We start from the raw sequence: 18,379 nt of genomic DNA, 5'->3' as shown, positions 1-18,379 counted from the left end.
TCACCATTACTTTTCAATACTTGTTATACTTCGCTATTAATTATTAATAAAATTTTAATTTGGCCCCCATTGTTATGACATACTATTCATGGCAGTTAAATTCCTTAAGGTATTGTTCCTCATCTTCCCTATGTCTCTGCCCCATATGCCTTTTTTTATTCATAAACCTGGTGTCAAGTCATGGACTTTCCTTTTTGACATTGGGCACACTGACAGCAGCCCTACAAAGCATGAGTTAAAAGGAGAACGTCTCTCTTCCCAAGAGGAACTCTTTTTTTCCCACAAAACTGACAGAAGACACACACACACACACACACACACACACATACTCACAAACAAGTTTTTCAAGGGATATACTTGCTCCAAAAGAGCATTTTTAGGAAGGGGAGTTTAGTATAATATGTTTTACTTTTCATTTGTGATTTTCCTTCTGTTCTTGATGACATCAGAAAAATGATGATATGCCTTACTATAGCATTGGATTTGAGGGAGGGAGGGATGTGCAAAGTCATCAGTCTCACTTTGTCCTCTAGAGCCATCTGGATCCAGTGGTCAGCTACAGATCAGGACAACTGGAGATGGCCCAGGGTGTGGGGGGATACCTTGGCCTTTTTAAGCTCAGGTCTTTCTGAGTTCTCACTTTGAGTGAGGCAATGGCCATTCAATGAATAGGCTTCTTTAAGAAGTGAGTCAAGGGATAGCCCCTTAAAAAAATCAAACTTGGAGGGGAAGATCCTCAGGGTTGCTGACCAAAAGAGAAGCAATTACTATTTATATTCACTCTGAGGCAGGGGCCCCTAAAAACTAACCATTAAGTGGTGCTTAGGCAGGGACCTAATGTCCAGTCGACGAGAGTCTGAGTGCACTGGGCTTAAGTCATGGTCTTAAGAAAGAAATCGAGCCAGTAAACCCCAAAATTTTTCAGTCATCGAAATTTGCCTTCCTTTGAGCAGAACAACCACAATAAAGGAATGATACCCCATGTGGGAGACAAGGGAAGAGGATAGGGGAACAGGATCTGAGTTGACCAGCTGTAGTTGGCCAGTTGGTTCCCCACTGAGGCAGCTTAGACTACTTATAGGTTGTGATTTGTCCTTTGTTCTCAAAGAGGACCTTGATAACAGGAATGTGACGACATGACTTGTAGTTGAATTGGATTTGAGTGAGTGAGGGCTTTCCAAAGTCACCAGCCTCACTTTGTCCTCCACAACCACTTGGGTCCACTGGGCAGTATGATAACATGATAACATTAAAAAAAAAAAAAAAGAAGAAGAAGAAAGCTTTAACTGTTTTGTTTTTTTTTAACTATAGTGTACATTTTTTATAGTTCTCAATGTTGACTAATTCTTCTAAGGCTTAGGGATTTTTGCAGATATATTTTTCAAAGTCCAAATGCCATCAAATAGTCAAATACACTGCAAAGGCATTTTTAAAAGAAAGCACAAGGATACACTGATGTGTCATTCATCATTTACACAAAGCAGAATTCATTCCATCTAATTACCAAAGGCAGAGTTGTGCAACCAAATCTATTTTCTTAATATGGAAAAACTAAAATGGAGAATGACAAGAATGAAAGCCTCCTTGTTCTACCTCACACTTTTCCTTGTAATTTGTTGGCAGTATAGCATATTTTTTGATATAGCCAGTGGGTCCTATCAGTGCTCTGAAATGTGAACCTGGTCAGCTGACCATAAACAACACTTGAGATAGAGAAGTAGAAATCCAGGCAAAGGCAGATTCTTCAAAAAATGTCAGCTTCCAAACAAATGTCTTATACTTGTGGCTCACATGTTTGGTGGGACATTTTTCGGTTACAAAATTAGTTAACAACAATATCAACAACAGTATCAACAAGAAGTACTAACGTCGGGAATAAACATCTTTAAGAAATGTTTATCAATGTTATTTAATTTCTGACTCATGGGATTGATGGGGTGGTGTGACCTGGACCCCAAAATGCCCTTAGATCATGTCTAAGTAACCCAATCCCAGTCCTCCCCCTCCTTCTTGGTTTAATGGAATTCTAGTCCCTCTTTATCAACTCTTCCCTTCTTGGGTTCCTTCAAGTCCCATCTAAAATCTCACCTTCTACAAGAAACTTTTCTACATTCTGCTTCATGTTTATACTTCTGTTATTCATCTGCAATTAATTCTTTTGTATACATATGTTTTGTTTTTGTATTTTGTTTTTATTTTGTTTGTTTTTATCTCCCCATTAGACTATGAGCTTCTTGAGATCAGGGAATGCCTTTTGTTTTTTCTTCATATGCTCTGCTATTAACCTAGTACTTATCACATAGAAAGTGCTTAATAAATGATTGATAGTTTATATTTGAATTGGTATAAGAATAAGTAGACAATCTCTATAGTATCAGAGGGAATAACTGGGACCAATGAATACAGATTACCTAAAAATTAATTTTGGGTCAATATAAGCAAGTTTTTATAAAATGAAAACTATTTTAAAAATTTCATAATTTTCTCTGGGAGGCAATTTTATTGTAGAAGGAAGATTCCTATAATGGGTAGAAATGTCATTTACAGGGCCATAGCGATTTCTTTTTAATCTAATCTATAGTCTATAGTCATATAATTCTTAAAAAAATAGATTAAAATGTTTATGATTTAATGATATCTTTTTAGGGAGTGGAATGGTGGAGACAATTGGGATTAAGAGACTTGCCAAGGGCTGTGCAGTTAGTAAGTGTCTGAAGCCATATTTGAACTCAAGTCCTCCACACTCCAGGGTTGGTTCTCTGTCCACCATACCACCTAGCTGCCCTGATTTAATCACATCTTGAAAAGATTAATTTCAGTATTAGGCAATATAATTATGAAAATAAGCAATAGTTTACATACTGAGAGTCTAGCATATAGAGATGAGTAACCTGTAAAAAGTAGGGTGATGTGTTGTTCTGATGGCAAGATGCTTTGGTGTCTGTGTTTTCATGACTATTAACTTCCTCTCATGGCTGGGTTGGGCCAGGAAAAAACTTTTTTGTCATTTCATTGAAGGACAAAGCGGAGAGATCTCTTTGCCGTTAAATAACACTCTTAAATTCCGCACTTTATTTTGTTATACTGACATACTCTTCTACTTAAGATTCAAGGGACTTAATAGCCTCTGCCTTAGATCACCAAGAAAGGATAAAATCTATGTTCAAAACTCTCAGGAAATGTTCAGCTACAGAATACAGCACATGGAAAGATGAAATCCTTATCTTTTGCTACTCTTTATCTGATAGGGGGAGGAGGGGAGGGACAGAACCTACATAATGCTGTAGAATGTAAGAGTTAAAGTAAATTGAGACACATAGCTCTGAGCATGATTGATTTATTAGTCAAGCACAAACTTACCAATAGATAGGATCTCAGCTTCCTCAGCAAAACCAAGACTCTGAAGAAGGGGCATAGATTTCTTTAACAATTTTGGGGAGTACAGAACAAAGAACAGGACTTTGTGGGAAACAAGTTATGATTGGTCAAAAGAGTTTGACACCAAGAGAGCTTGGTGGTGTAAAGATATTAGACCAGAATCCCCGGTGTCCACTCCCATCCCTCAAGGATAATAGATTTCCTTGAGGCAAGAATAGAATAGTGATTAGTAGCAGAATTGAATTTCTAAACATAACTCATTACTGGTCAGCTGAATTTCTGAAACAAGTTCAGAGACAAAAAAACATAACTTAGGTAATTACAGAACAAAATCTATGAATTGTAAACAGTACCAATTAAAAGATAATATCGAATCCTGATCATTTCATCTCATTAGTAGCAGCTAAGGACCATGTTAAAAGTAACTAGTCCTTTTCTCAAAGGAGGATATTTATTGTTTGCAGGGGGTCAGAAAGTGGGGAAGATTTTAAATCAAAAGAAAAAACATAACCAAAAGACAATAAAGGTAGAGTTAAGTTTAAAAAAAAGACAATGAAACTCATTTGAAGAATTAAAGTTACTAGGTTAAGATCTGAAGGCATCCATGGTGGAGAAGAAACCAAGCTGGAGTTCACCAAGTTGTCTGTTTGTAGAATTTAAGCTTAATGTCATTTATGACAAATTGCAAAAAAAAAATAATGAAAATATTAAAACATGCATAAGATGGAATCCCAATTGCAATTACATATACACACATAAAAAGTAAAGTGTGCAACTGAAGGAAGAATCAGGAGAATTCTACAGGGGAAAAATTAGAAAAAAAAATCAAACTTTCTGTTAAAAATAGTTTTATTTATATAAATTACTTGTGTTGGCCATCTATATTGATTAAACTCAAATAATTATTTTATTCACATTATCTCTTGCTACGTCACATTTCTAAAATATGAAGTCATATATGTATAGAAAGATATACATATATGCAAAATTATATATAAATCTATCTATATATAAATACATTTTAAGGAATTCAAACTATTCTGATTTCGGTAGCTCATGTTTCATGCCAACGACAATGAAACAAAGACATATGTAGGAACTAGACAATACACATAAATTTTCTATAGAACCTTGATTGTATTTTTTTTTCACAGAAAAATGCACATAAAATTTGAGATGCCACAGCTCTATTTGTACAGGTTAAACTGAAGCACAGATTATTATTTTTTTTTTATTTATCTAACTATCCAGTGTAAACAACAAAGCAATAACACTTATACCAAAGTAAAGATTTTGCTTTGAGTGATAGCACTTGACTTTTTACCTTAGAGTTGTCTTTTAGTTAGGAAGAATTCCTACCCAGTCCTGGTAATCCACAGAGATTTGAGAATGTTCTGTGACAGCATGGATTTATTTTTTGAGCATCCCTTATTATCCATAGCTAAACTTGCTATGACTTGTATGCCAAGAGAAGAATGTGTAATATACAAAAATGATGCAATCTTTAGAGCAATTAAGAATTAAATGGGAAGAGTTAAATGGATTGTTACAAAAGAGGAAACAAAGGAAAGTTTATTAAAATACTGAACATATTCATTTTTCCATTTTAGAAATTTATTTACATTATTAATATTTTCTTATCGCTGTATATTTATTACTTAGGAAGCAAAAATGAAAATATAATGAGACCATTTTAAATTAAACTTGAGGTATTATAACTAAGCTTTTTGAATTGCAATAAAAGGGATGAATTAAAGTGTTTTCCCATCATAATCTATCAATTTGTAACACTGATAAACACTGAGATCAGATAATTCATTACAATCTACACAAAACCACAAACCTAGAACACTAGATTCCATTTTCCACTCTTTTCACATGTTTAAGTGTTTGGCTTTTTTTTTTAATGGAGAATTTGATTGTAGTATAGTGGATAAAAACAATGAATTCTTAATAAACCATATTTGAGAAATTTAGTATTTACAAATTAGTATCGAATTTCTTTCTATTCTCAAAGTAAAAACAAATTGGTGGTAGTCAAATTCAACTCTTTTTGACACCATTTGGGGCTTTGTTGATAGATAAATGAAGTGACAGATAGTGAAGTGATTTGACATGTCTTTCTCAAGATATTTTTACAGATGAGGAAACTGAGGCATATAGGGATAAGTAACTTGCCCAGGGTCACATAGCTAGTAAATATCTGAGATCAGATTTGAACCTAGGAAGATGAGTCTTCCTAATTCTAAACCTGGCACTCTATCTACTACTACACCTAGCTACTTTCCCATGCTTTATATTTTTATAAACTTCAGTCTTACATTTTGGGAATTATTCTTTGTACAGTTGTAACTGTGAGCTGCCTATTATCTCAGACTTTTTTATAAAATAGGTTAATGAAAATACAAGACAAATCTGAATTGTACTGAATTGACTTAGTCATTCAAGGAAGCATTCATTTAATCCTGCTGTGAAGACTTCATTTGAATATGGGTAGATAAACAAGAATAGTGGCATGGTGTACATAGCATGTAGATTTCTTCAGTGGGAATAGAATGTACATTTGGTTGTATACAAGAATTTTTATTGTACCCTGATCCAGTTGAAATCTATTCATATGTTTCCTTCGCATTTCTTTAAGAGAACCAGTAAGCAAGTATACAAATCGGCTTCTTAGTATTCTGAAAGTTTAAACATAAGAAGACTATCTTCAGAGTATTTTTTCTTAAATGGCTAAATATTAGGTCTAATCTTGAAATTCATGTAATATTTCATCATTCTTTATAAAATGTTGGGCACTAGTCCCATATGCAGCTTCACGCTCTTATTTAAATTCTAAGGATTATTCATCTTGCCTTCCTTATAAGATTGTGAATTCCATGAAGGTGGAAACACTATCTCATATGTCATTATAGATCCCACAGTGCTATTATATTTCCCTGAACAATGTCAGGCACAAAGTAGGCAATAAGAAGTAATACTTGGTTTGATTGTTTAGGCCACCATGAATGATTATTCTATAGGATTAAGCTCAAGGTTAATTCACTTTGAAATAATCAATAAATTCCTCAAGGCAATAAATTGGCATTTGAGATATCAAACAAGTAATATGCAATAATTAGCACCTCATTTTCTAAACATTAACATGTTTTCACAAGCTACTTTCAAAAAGTAATGCAAGCAGTTGCAGAACTTAACAAATTTGAAATCAATTATTTCTTGGTCTGTGTGTACCTCCTCCCCTTTTCAGTTTCAATTCTTTAAAAAACTCTGAAATAAAACAATATATTAAAAATTCTACACATTTAAAAGCAAGCATATAAGAGAGCAACCTAAGTACTTTAATTAAAAAGTGAATTGCTATTTTTCTTCACTGACTAATCATGTGGAAATTAATTTTTGAACAGAGGTATATTTGTCTCTCACTATTCTTTCAAAATCATCTAGGAGATGAAACTTAGCATCTGCTATTTTCTCTTATTCCATTTATTTTATTATTATCTGGATTCTGTCAACTTGGACATCATAAACTTTCTCTAGTGTGTTTCAAAGATGAGGGAAAAAAAGGCCAAGTTGACTATTTACAAATGAGAATGAAAAGGAAATGTAAACTATTTTCATTCTATGTAGTAATTAACTTCCTGAATTTAAGTTAAAAATATACTCCATTTCTGTATCAGAACTGGAAAAATCTAACATTTATTACTTTTCTCACCAAGAAAGGATAAAATCTATGTTCAAAACTCTCAGGAAATGTTCAAGGACATTTCTATCTTATAGGATGTACTGAACTGAGACTGCAGAAAGGATTACTATTGCGCCACCCAGTCCCACCCCCACCCTCTCAACTTGTCCATTCTTCTTTCATGAGGTCATTTTCAATGTGGATGCCTACATGTATGGACAATGGTCCTGAGAAAGTGTTGTACTTGCCTCTTCTCCTATAATTCAGGCTTGCCCTTGTCATGATACTCCCAACTTCTCAACCAGAGAGAGCTGTAACCATTCTTGTCTTCATGGAAATGAACTCTGTAGGGAAAACAAACAGACAGAAATCCACAAGTTCACTGCCAAAAGCATTTCTAATTAATGAGAAATTCAAAATTTAGTTTACTCTTCTTAAGTGAAAAGTATTTTTATGAATTATAATAATAGTTTTTTTTTCCTGCAGAGAGCCTCTGTATTAATTTAGAAAAAAATCATTTTATTTCATATCTGCTATTTTTCACCAGAAATTCAAATTTTAGGAGAAATTTTTCTTTTTTGTATTGCTAAATAATCTCATAAGTCAAACATATACATGCCTGGAAGATATTACTTACCATGAGATGAACACAAAATTAATTACAATGAGACTTTAATATTGTATGTATGCATGTTTATATATTTAAATTATTGATGTACTCTTCAAGTAGGTTACATAAGTATTTACTTAGGTATATGGGTATGTATGTCTGTATGTCTGTATATCTAAAGCTTCATTTGAATAAATTTGCTACAAAGACTAACTTAGAAGCAGGCTCATTCTCTTAAGAAAATGTCAGATTCAAAGCATTCTACAGCATTATGTAGGTTCTGTCTCTCCCCTCCTCCCCCTATCAGATAAAGAGTAGCAAAAGATAAGGATTTCATCTTTCCATGTGCTGTATTCTGTAGTCTCCACAGGAAAACTGGGCTGACCTTTGGTAACCATTTGTTATCTAGATTTTTCAAGCTTAAAAAACAAAATAAAAGGGAAAAAATGGGGTGGGTAGGATGTGAATCAATGGAAGAGCTAAATCTCACTTTGAGTCACCATAACTATTGCTGCTTTATACTGATTATTTTAAAAATTATCACATTTAGGTGTATATAACACACATGTGTGTATATACGTATATGTACATATATGTGCACACACATGCCACACACAGGGCTATATTCACTAATTCTATCCTAGTGGAGAGGACATAGTTTTCATTTTATTTAGTTGTCTTGCTACACAAACATAAATAATCCAACACATATACAGAGTATTATTGCCATGAACCAGATCTCAGTCTAGTCTCAGGGATACAAAATACCAACTGTAAATTCCATTTAAAGCTAGTAATATATTGGAATTAGTCAAAACTTCAATTTATGTTGCCCTGGGTCAGGATTGATAACTACTTCTTCAGTGTATCAGTCATAAGTAGAAATAACTGCTATAATACATGATTAGGAATAATATGACAAAAATCTCCTTTGGATCAAGAGGGAGAGGAAGAAAATAGGTAAAGGGGAGAGGGAGAAGAAGCTAAATGCTTAGTTTTCCTCCATCAGACAAATAATGCCTTGTATTATTAAACCTAACTTCCAATACATCCCAGTGCTGTTTTTCCTAACTAATACTGTGAACATAGAAAAACTACTTTAAACAAAGCTAAAATACTGGAGGTGAAACATTTGACTAGAAATTGTCAAGCATTTTTACATTGTGTTAAATCTTAGTCATACATGGTCCATCCAGTTCAACAGACTTTGGTGTTTGACATATACTTAAGGAGAATAAATGTGTGTAAAAAGCCATTTAATTTTGACTGTCAATAAGCTGGAGAACATAGTGCTACTGTTGCTAAAAAACAGAGTAGTGTGATTAAAAACATCAAACACCCTCTTTCTCCAATCCCACTAACTCTCAAGAACAACAACAAAAAATGTTCTGGAGGACATGCCTCTATCTGCCATCATGGATATATTCCAAGGGTCCTCCAGGCAAGGAAATTTTATTAATCTTCCTAAGTACCTTTGTGTACCTGTTTTGAATCAGCAAGTATTGGCAGACTCTCAGCTGATGAATAAACACGCAGCAGGCTGAGTTCTGCATATGCATTGTCCTACTGTTTGAAATCTATAACATATCGAAGAAGGAACTGGGGGGAGAGGGTGATTTAGGGGGTTACCTTATTGCAGGGTGTTGACTATTGCCTGCTGGGTTTACTTGTCTTTGTTGTTAAATATAGTCATCATTATATATACCATACAGATTTTCACCTTGAAAGCATTCCTCTTACAAAAATTAAAAAAAAAAAAATTGAAAACAGAAGGGTTTCCTACTACATTTGTTCTGGCCTAATCTTTGGACAATAGTGAATGTAAAACAAACAAACAAATAACTAATTAAAGGAGGTATACCGTTCTACTTCCTAATAGCTACAAATATAATGAGTAATGATAGTTTTAAAACACAAATTTCCAAAACTTGACTAGATTATGTCCTCTATCAACATGCTATAATTCATTAAAGCAATGTGGGGAAGTGATTTTATGATAGATTCCTAATTAGCCATCCCACTTTGAGTCTTATTCAGGTCTCTGCTGACTGTTATCATCATGATCACTTTTCAGCTAAACTCTGAGAAACAGCTAAATTGTTTTTCTAATGTGATCCCTTGAGTCTTGAGAGCCAAGCATTTTACAGCATATACAGTAATAAGGAAAACATTAGGAAGCAATTCAACAACTGATGCATTTCAACAAACCTGTCCCTTTAATCCACTATGCATTGACCTGTATGCTTATTAGAAAACAGAAATTGGCTGCTTCCAAGAAAAGAGCCTTGCCTATCTCTGTTAGCAGTTAACACTGATACTTGTTTTACTGTACAAAATGCTATTGCATGACTGAGTTGACAACCAGAAGAGAGAAAATAGAGACGACCGAAATGTGTATTATATGTAAGAAGGATTTGTTGAAGGGGGGAAATTCTGGTCAGATTTTCGTTTGGCACAGTGTCAATCATGCCCAGAAATTGAATAGCCTTTTTGCACACTGTGAACAAGATGCTTCTGTGCACATGACAACAGACAGAAGCATCTTTTTGGACTCCTGACTTGATTGAGTTACAGATCAGAATGAATTTTAAAAAAGCAAATTTTAAGACCTTTTTTTAAAATTTGTTTTATTTGTAGTGAGCAATTTCCTTGAAAGGCACCCATGAATAATTATTTTTGTGAACCAAAAATATATATACAAAACTGTACAGAATAAATAGTTTATAGAAATCTAGCTATATTTTCTTTTAAAATAAAGCTGCAGTGCTCCACACTCTAAGTCCTTTGTACAACTTACCATCAGAAGTGCCTTTTGCTACTCATTTGTGGCAAACGTTGACTTACATCTTTACGTATAAAATAAGAACAATGATCTCCACCCACACAATTTTTGTTTTGTTTCATTTTGTTTTACAACTTTAAATTGATGCACAGAGTGAAATTAGTTTTCTCACAAACAATCAAATCCACCACAGAAGCCACTGCTGGGAAAGAAACCAAACTTACTTGCACTAAATGATATTTACAGTGGATTCTCAGTAGCTTCAAATTTATCCAAGATTAAGGATTGAAATTGAACAAGTGATCATACAACAGATTACAGCAGCATTGAAAATGAGATTGTCCAAACTTGTACAGAACACCTATTTGAAGAAAAATAAGAGATTTTGTTCCTTTCCCCTGAATTTTTAGTGTTTCTGTTTCTGCCTTGTTTCTGGTCATCTTTTAGGATTGAGATCCTTCATGATGGCACTGGATAAACAAATCCCACAAATTTATAATTTCATGTCACTGGAGTTATATGTAGCTAACATTCTCCTTTTATACTGTCACTACTTAGATTAATCAAATTCCAGTTCTCCATTTATTATGAGAAAACTAAGTGCAATTGTAGATAACCCTGTAGTGCATGTACTAAACATCTAATCAATATACTTTTTAAATTTAAAATTGCATGTACAGGTATATCTTAAGGTGATATATTCCAATTCTTATTAAATCACTGGGAATGAGATTTCAACATAACATGCTTAATTCCCAAATGATGTATGTAAGAGGATTGTCCATAAAACCTTTCAAAAAATCAGAGAATTATAATCATATCCCTTGAATGATTAATTACATACAAGTTTTGATTTCATTTGGGGACTGAAAACAATGCAATGGCTTCTCCCAGTAATCCCTGAGTTTCACTTTCTTTTTCTGCCCATACCCCTCCATCCCAGGACTACTGCTGTGCTTATGTTCTGATTTATGATACACTATTTTAAGGCACTTTTATTTACAATGTTCTGACTTTAGACAGAATCACAGCATTCCTGCCCAAACCCCCAAAGTGTAGTCTTATGTTTGCTGTTCCAGGACTTCTAAGTAGTCAGGTTCAGCATGTAAGTTAGCTTTGAGCTCAAAATACTCATTTTTCGTCTGTTCCACTAACACCTTCCTTGGTCTGGAGTACATTAATGTCTCCATTAATTTTAGCTCCTCATGTGTTCCAGGATAATGCACCTCTATCTCAGGCTGGAGCTGGGCAATATTTTTCCTCAGGTACTCTGTGATCCCCAGTTGTTGAAGTTCCCGTTCTTTCTCCAGAATGTTCCTATATAAGGAGCTGGCATCCTGGAAGGATAGAAATTCTGCTGATTGATCTGTGGCTTTGTATTTCACATTTGAACCTGTGAGGGGTGAATTGTTTTCCCTTTCTAGAAGACTTCTCTGGAGATGCTTTGAGTCATTTCCATCTTTGTCATTTTTCTCCTCCTCTTGTTCTAGATGTTTGGGGCTGAAAGATGGGCTTCGGTAGACATGAACCATTGGGCTCACCATATGCTGCTCATACATCGATGCACTAGGCCGTTCAGTTGTATGATGTGTCATCTTATGACCATACATGCTGTACTGCAGGTGCACAGGGCTACTGTCCCTCATTTGCTCATCAGCCTGTTTCTTTTTGCATCTTCTCCTACGGTGGAGAACAAGAACTACTATTCCTGCAGCACAGAACACAATGGTTATAAACACAATGAGCAGACCCAAGATTAAAACAGAAAGTGGAACAGCATCTGTAAGTGATCTTAAAATGGTATCTGCAGTATTGGTTGTGGTTGTAGGAGTGGTGACAATTATAAAACTAGAATGGGTTGGCTGGGATGGGTTATTAATTAGGCCTGGGCACAAAAGTTCACTATTCAATGACTTTAATTCTCTTTTATCTAGATGTCCTGGGGATGTACAGAGAATATCATCAGTGACTACATCTTTGCCTAGCTTTTGTATCCACTGTTGTAACCCAACTAAATCACATGAGCAATCCCAGGGATTATCTTCGAGCTCAATCTGAATCAACAAATCCAGTTCATCCAGGACATTGCTCACAGGTAAATGTGTAAACTGGTTTGTTTTGAGGTTTATCCTGGTTAAGGGAACTCCTGAAAAAATGTGAGGTGGTAAAGCTTGGAGTAGATTATTATTCAAATAGAGGACCTTAAGTTTTGGCATCGTATTAAAAGTTCCAGGTAATATATCCTTGACAGCATTATATTCAAGGTATAGGTACTCAAGATTCTGGAGCCCAAGGAATAAGCCAGGGTTTAGTTTGGTCAGATGGTTACCATTTAGATAGAGTTTTTGCAATCTGGTAAGGTTCATGAATGACCCTTCCTCAAGAACCTCAATCCGGTTGTTTCCCAAATGAAGCATTTCCAAAGTGGAATATTCTACCAGGTCTGATTTCATTAGGGTTTGAATAATATTACCTGCTAAAATGAGTTTTTTAGGATTTTGGGGAGGAGGCTTTAAATCAGATAAACTTTCAATATTTCGCTCCTGGCAATGAATTAGAAGTCCTGACGGGGAAAGGACTTTGCAATTACAAGGAACTGGACAATAAGGTCCTGGAAGTGGAGTGGATGGCTTTGTAGCATGAGGCACTATACCTGGTACCTTAGTGGGATTTTTTGAAATAGATGTAGTCTTAGTTGATATATGACCATCATTTATAGAAGAGGTCACTACTAGGTGTAATGATCCTGAAGGATCCTCATACTCTTCATGTACTGGAGGAGTGGGACAGATAGATTCCTTTTTTAGTCTACTTAGAATACTTCCTTTGACAAATGAAGGGCTATTGCAGACAACATCACCAATGATAGACTGGGGAGGCATATTTTCCAACCATGTTTTTAATTGCAATAAGTCACAATTGCAAACCCATTTATTGTCTTCTAGCTGAAGGTCCAATATCCTGCCAATGTGCTCCAAAAGCCCAACATATGGCAATGTTTGTAATTGATTGCCACGGAGGTCCAGATGGGTCAATGGGACAAAGCGAAATATGTTTGGGGGAAGAAACTCAATAGCATTATCATTTAGAATTAAGACTTTTAGTCGATGAAGCTTACTAAAGGCACTTGGTTCAATCACTGTGATGAAATTGTTATCTGCTTGAAGGAATTCCAGATTCTCTAAGCCACGGAAAGTATCCTCTTTCAGAATTTCTAAAGAATTATGATTAATATGAAGTTCTTTCAGAAGGCCAAGGCCATTAAATGCACCAGGTTCAATATCTACAATATTATTAAATCCAAGATGTATTAAGATGGCATTGGTAAGTCCAGAAAAGTCATTTGTGTGTAGTGTAGTCAATCCATTATTTAATAAAAGCAGATGGAAGGGTCTTGATGGTGGCACATTTATTTGGGATAAAGTCTTGATACCTCTTTCTTCACAGTGTATAAGCAGTAAACCATCCTTTTCCTCACATGAGCAGAGAGAATCACAAGATCCTCTAACTGGTGACAATGCAGGCGGAGACTCTATAGAAACTGAAGCAATCAAAGCTGAATAGAGTAGATGAATCCAAAGCTTCATGTTGTTGTCCAATGAGTTCTGATTCTGCAAAATAAAAATTGAATAGAATGGAGATTCAGTTTGGGTAGTGAAGGACATTTTCTATTATACATTTTCAACTGTCATTTGCAGAGTTGAATGCTAAAATATTCTTTCTAAGGGCAGCTGAAGGATTTGCTAAAGAACATATTTTTTGTTAGGAAACCAGTGGTTAAGATCTGACCTATTCATTCATCCATATTATAAAATTTATGTAAATAATACATTCAAAGAAACTGATATCATATTTTGCATAAAATCCTCATCGTGCTCTTAAAGCCAACATGAAATACAGGTCTGAAATATACTAAAATATGTAACTGAATAAAAAGATTCATGTACTTTCTATGTTTGAGTTATATATGTTTTGAGGTTATACTGATTTCTTTCTATGTGAAGCATGATGAATTATAAACACAAAAAATTTAGGTCTCAGCCAGTCCAGAAAGAAATGCAGAAAACATACAGGAAAGTGAAGTTTGCAAGTAGAATTCTTTAATTCCTAATCCTGAATTTTTGATCTAGTCATTAAAATTTATTGTTCCAATAGAACGACTGAATACAGTGTCAAGAGTACTCCAGACTTCTGTTTAGGTCTGCAGAGACTTGGGGGAAAGCATTTCTAAGTCACTAAGACAAGAAATCAGTAAAGCCAAAACTTACAGAAATGCTATCACTGACTGGCCAAATCATAGACAGATGACTGATAAGCTACTTTACATTTAGTTTTTCATGGTGCAAGGTACTTTGAGAGAGCATATCATTACCGGGCACATGTGCTACAGAGCTCACATTGAGGTTTTACATAAGGTATACTTTAAATTAAGATGATCAAATTTCAAATAGAGGAGGCAGTTTCTTGATGCTTTATAATGAAACCATGGATTTATTTACAATCTATTATTACCAAACCTTCAAGAAGAAATGCAAAACTTAAAAGTATAACCCATGCTGTACATTATTGTACTAAAGGCACATAAAACATAAGGTACTTCTCAAATAACCTACTAGCAAATGCCAGTTGACCTCCCCAAGCATAGTTTTGAAACAGGCTAGAGGGTACTGAATGTTATCACATAGTTAACTAGTTAATGTGCTTCCTTATTAAGAGCTTAAAGACTTTTTGCAATGAACTGTGAAACTAACTCTATTCTAATAGGAACATTTGAGAATATAATACGAGTGATGTGGTGAGCTAACTATGAAAATTAACTCAGGATAACAACACCACATGCTATTTCATTAAAGAAGATTCAAGTGTTTAAGCAGAATTTTTTCTTATATCTGTAGATGGCATATAGATAGATGGCATATATCTACAGAGGGAATATATATATATATTCATATATATAATCTATATATGAATCACTATAAGCTGTAATCATTTGGCAGTGTTAAGCACTGTTTTGACATCACGTTATTCCATTTCCTGAAATGTTGCTCACAATACTACCTGTAAGCTAAATGGAAAATATAACACACGTACACACAGATACACAGAGTGGATGTTATTATAATCACTAATTTACTGTGTTGTTTTACTTATTTTTTTCTATTTAAACAATGACATATTCGTATGAGAAGTAGAACTATGTAATAAAAAATCACAGGAAATAACTTCCACCCAAAAAACACAGACTTAGAATACAAAAACTTAATGGTTGAAATTTGATGGTAGTACAAATTATCTATTTCTAAAAGTACTAGAAATTCTTATCTATAGCTCATAAAGGAGAAAAAAACCATTTTTTTTCTTTCTCTATTTATAGGCAATCCAACATATTATTAAGAGTTGTTTTGAACTCTGAAATGTTGGTGACCAGGACCATAAGGAAAATATTCAATTACTTTCAGTTTTTGTACCAAGTAACATGCAGTTCAGTCTACAAGTTGTGATTCACTCAAAATAACAAACAATGAACAACCCCCCTCCCCACATACCCACACACCATTTTATATGCAACAGCAGGAAATATAATGAACCATTCCGTGAGACTAAGTACTTTAGGAAAACAGGAGATAATTTCCAGATGTTCATTCCACATTTTGCTTTACATCTTATAGAAATTATCTTCTGCAAAATTTTAGTTTAAAGAGAGAGAGAGAGAGACAGAAAGATTTGGTAAACTCATGCATTTCTTTTTTCATGTTTTCAGAAACAGTCAAATGTGAGGAACTATACAGTACATAGATTGTAACTGATAAAAATCCTAATACTGAATCTCATCTTAAATACCTTTCTGCTTATATCCGTTGTTAAAAAAGAAAAAAAGAAAAAGAATGTTTCCAAGCAGGAGTATAAACAACAAACAAGCATGTTAATTATTGCTCATATTGAAATCAAGGATATTTAGAAATATTTACCAGTAAAAAGCATGCATTCAGCTCACAACATCAACTGTACCCTATAATCTACCACTATCCCAACTATTCTGCACAGCCAGCTTTTTTACTAAATGTCTCCTCTCAGAACACAGGCATCTGGTACTGTATTAGGAAAGGCAGGGACTGAGACTGGAAAATTCGACATCATTTAAAGCAAAGTTACACACAAATAGCACTAATGCAGCAAATCGTTTAATTAAGGAAATTGAGAATGATGCATAACTAGTTGGAAGCTACTTAAAACATTACTCTTACCTGTACAGCAGACACTCCTCCTGACACTGTCAGCAATAAAATGCACACTTGGAAAAGCAGTTTGGAATAATTCAGGTTCTTTGTTAAAAATGTAAAACACATCAAACAGATAAACAAAACCCACCACCATCTGATTTCTTCTTACATGTCACTTTTCTGCAAGTCCAGGCATAGCTGCAGCATTGGAAATTTATAACTCCAGGTCAAGAGAGAAAATGTAGATCATTTTACTGGAAATCTTCAGGCAGATTGCATGCTAGACCATCCTGAAGCACTTGCCCTTTTTCCTCAATTAAAATTCACAGCATACTTCACAGCTATGCTGACTTTTTCTGCATATAGTTAACCATTTGCAAGCTTCCGAAAGCAGTAAATAAACAAGATGTTAAACAGAGCTTGAATTGATCACTCTTGCTTTCTTAGGCTTTAGATCTAAGCTGCAGCTAGGTTCTCTTTCCTCTCTTTCTAGTCTTTCTTGTTAGCTCAGTTTGTTATTAGTCAGATTGCCAAGGGCTGGGAGGTAGGCGTAAATAAAGAGACTTCTTGGCTTTTGACTCAGCCTTTAAGCCCTTCCCCATCAGAGAGCTTTAATCTGCCAATGTCATTTAATACAAGAGACAGCTCCACCTTGGGTCTGCTCAACTCCTCCTCTTTCTGAAAATGCTCTCACCTCCTTCCCTCCCTTCCCACTCTCTTTTGTACTACTTGCATACTAAGTATAGGTTGAGTGAATGTATAGAAAGAACTGCATACATTCAATAAACATTTTAATGAATGATTTTGCTAATGAAACAGACAGCAAGGACATTTTACTATATTTTAAATTTTCAAATCTGTCACTATTTTCTAATGTGGTGTGTGTGTCTTTGTGTGTGTGTGTGTGTGTGTGTGTGTGTGTGTGTTCTGGAGCAACAATAATAACAAACATTTTTCTCTATGATTTAACCTAGTGTTTTTTTTTTTTGTTTTAAGGAATAAAATTTAAGCTTTCATCTCTCAAAATTGCCTGTTAGGTTGAAATTTAACAAACACTGCTGAGCATTGGCAGATCATCTTTATGAACCTTAAAGCTGATTACCATAGGTTCAATGGCAAAAATACGATTATACAGTTGTCAGCAATTTGATTTTTTAGGAAAAATATCTCATTGTTGACATATGTTAACTGAGGTAACTAGCAAAAAGCTAATCTTCTTAATCCAGGGTAAAAAGAGTTATATTTTAATTTGGTTGCTTTCCAAAAACAGCCTAATATTTGTGGAGTAATGCACCTATCATTAATCCAGGTCTTTGAGTTCTGACATATTGCTAAAAACATCCTTTTTGGGAATTATGTATAATTAAATAATTGTATTCATAAGATTACTGGATCATAGATCTAGACCTAAAAGGGACCTTACAAGCCAAGTATCTGATTTCCTCCATTTTTGCAGGGATATAGTTAAGATCCTGATAGTTTATCAATTAATAGTGAGGGTGACACTAGAAGACATGAAAAATCTTACTTCTTCTCTGAAATATTCATATTTAATTAACTCACTTTTTTAAAGCTTAAAACCTGTGTTATAGAAAATATGCTCTATGCCTCATCATTCCTTTTCCTAAAGCCAAAGTATAATAATAATGGAAATTGGAATCCACTTCTGGTATCTTAAAAGGATAACTAATTGAAAAAGTGAT

The 18,379-nt window shown here is 34.4% G+C and overlaps 1 protein-coding gene across 3 annotated transcripts; it reads right to left on the bottom strand.

Moving 5' to 3' along the window:
- Positions 1-7,558: 7,558 nt before the first annotated feature.
- Positions 7,559-17,283, bottom strand: SLITRK6 (SLIT and NTRK like family member 6). Of its 3 annotated transcripts, none has more exons than XM_072622137.1 (2): positions 16,825-17,283; positions 7,559-14,066 (listed from the first exon to the last, which is right to left on the bottom strand). In XM_072622137.1, exons 1-2 carry the CDS (start codon positions 16,828-16,830, stop codon positions 11,517-11,519), a joined length of 2,556 nt encoding a protein of 851 aa, XP_072478238.1. In that variant the 5' UTR covers positions 16,831-17,283; the 3' UTR covers positions 7,559-11,516. The 3 variants fall into 3 exon arrangements, with proteins under 3 accessions (XP_072478238.1, XP_072478239.1, XP_072478237.1); XM_072622138.1 differs by having other exon boundaries at positions 16,846-17,283; XM_072622136.1 differs by having other exon boundaries at positions 16,701-17,282.
- Positions 17,284-18,379: the final 1,096 nt, after the last annotated feature.

This window comes from Notamacropus eugenii, chromosome 6, assembly GCF_028372415.1.
Source record: "Notamacropus eugenii isolate mMacEug1 chromosome 6, mMacEug1.pri_v2, whole genome shotgun sequence".
In the NCBI taxonomy this organism is placed as follows: domain Eukaryota; kingdom Metazoa; phylum Chordata; class Mammalia; order Diprotodontia; family Macropodidae; genus Notamacropus; species Notamacropus eugenii.
The sequence above is the reverse complement of the archived record's forward strand: the minus strand, read 5'-3'. Positions and strand labels throughout refer to the sequence as shown.

Excerpts from the sequence above, each read along its gene's own strand:
- SLITRK6 (XM_072622136.1), bottom strand. The coding sequence starts at position 16,802 with ATGTGTTTTACATTTTTAACAAAGAACCTGAATTATTCCAAACTGCTT. Across the intron at positions 14,067-16,700 it reads GAGGAGTGTCTGCTGTACAG|AATCAGAACTCATTGGACAA; the intron begins GTAAGAGTAATG and ends TTTATTTTGCAG.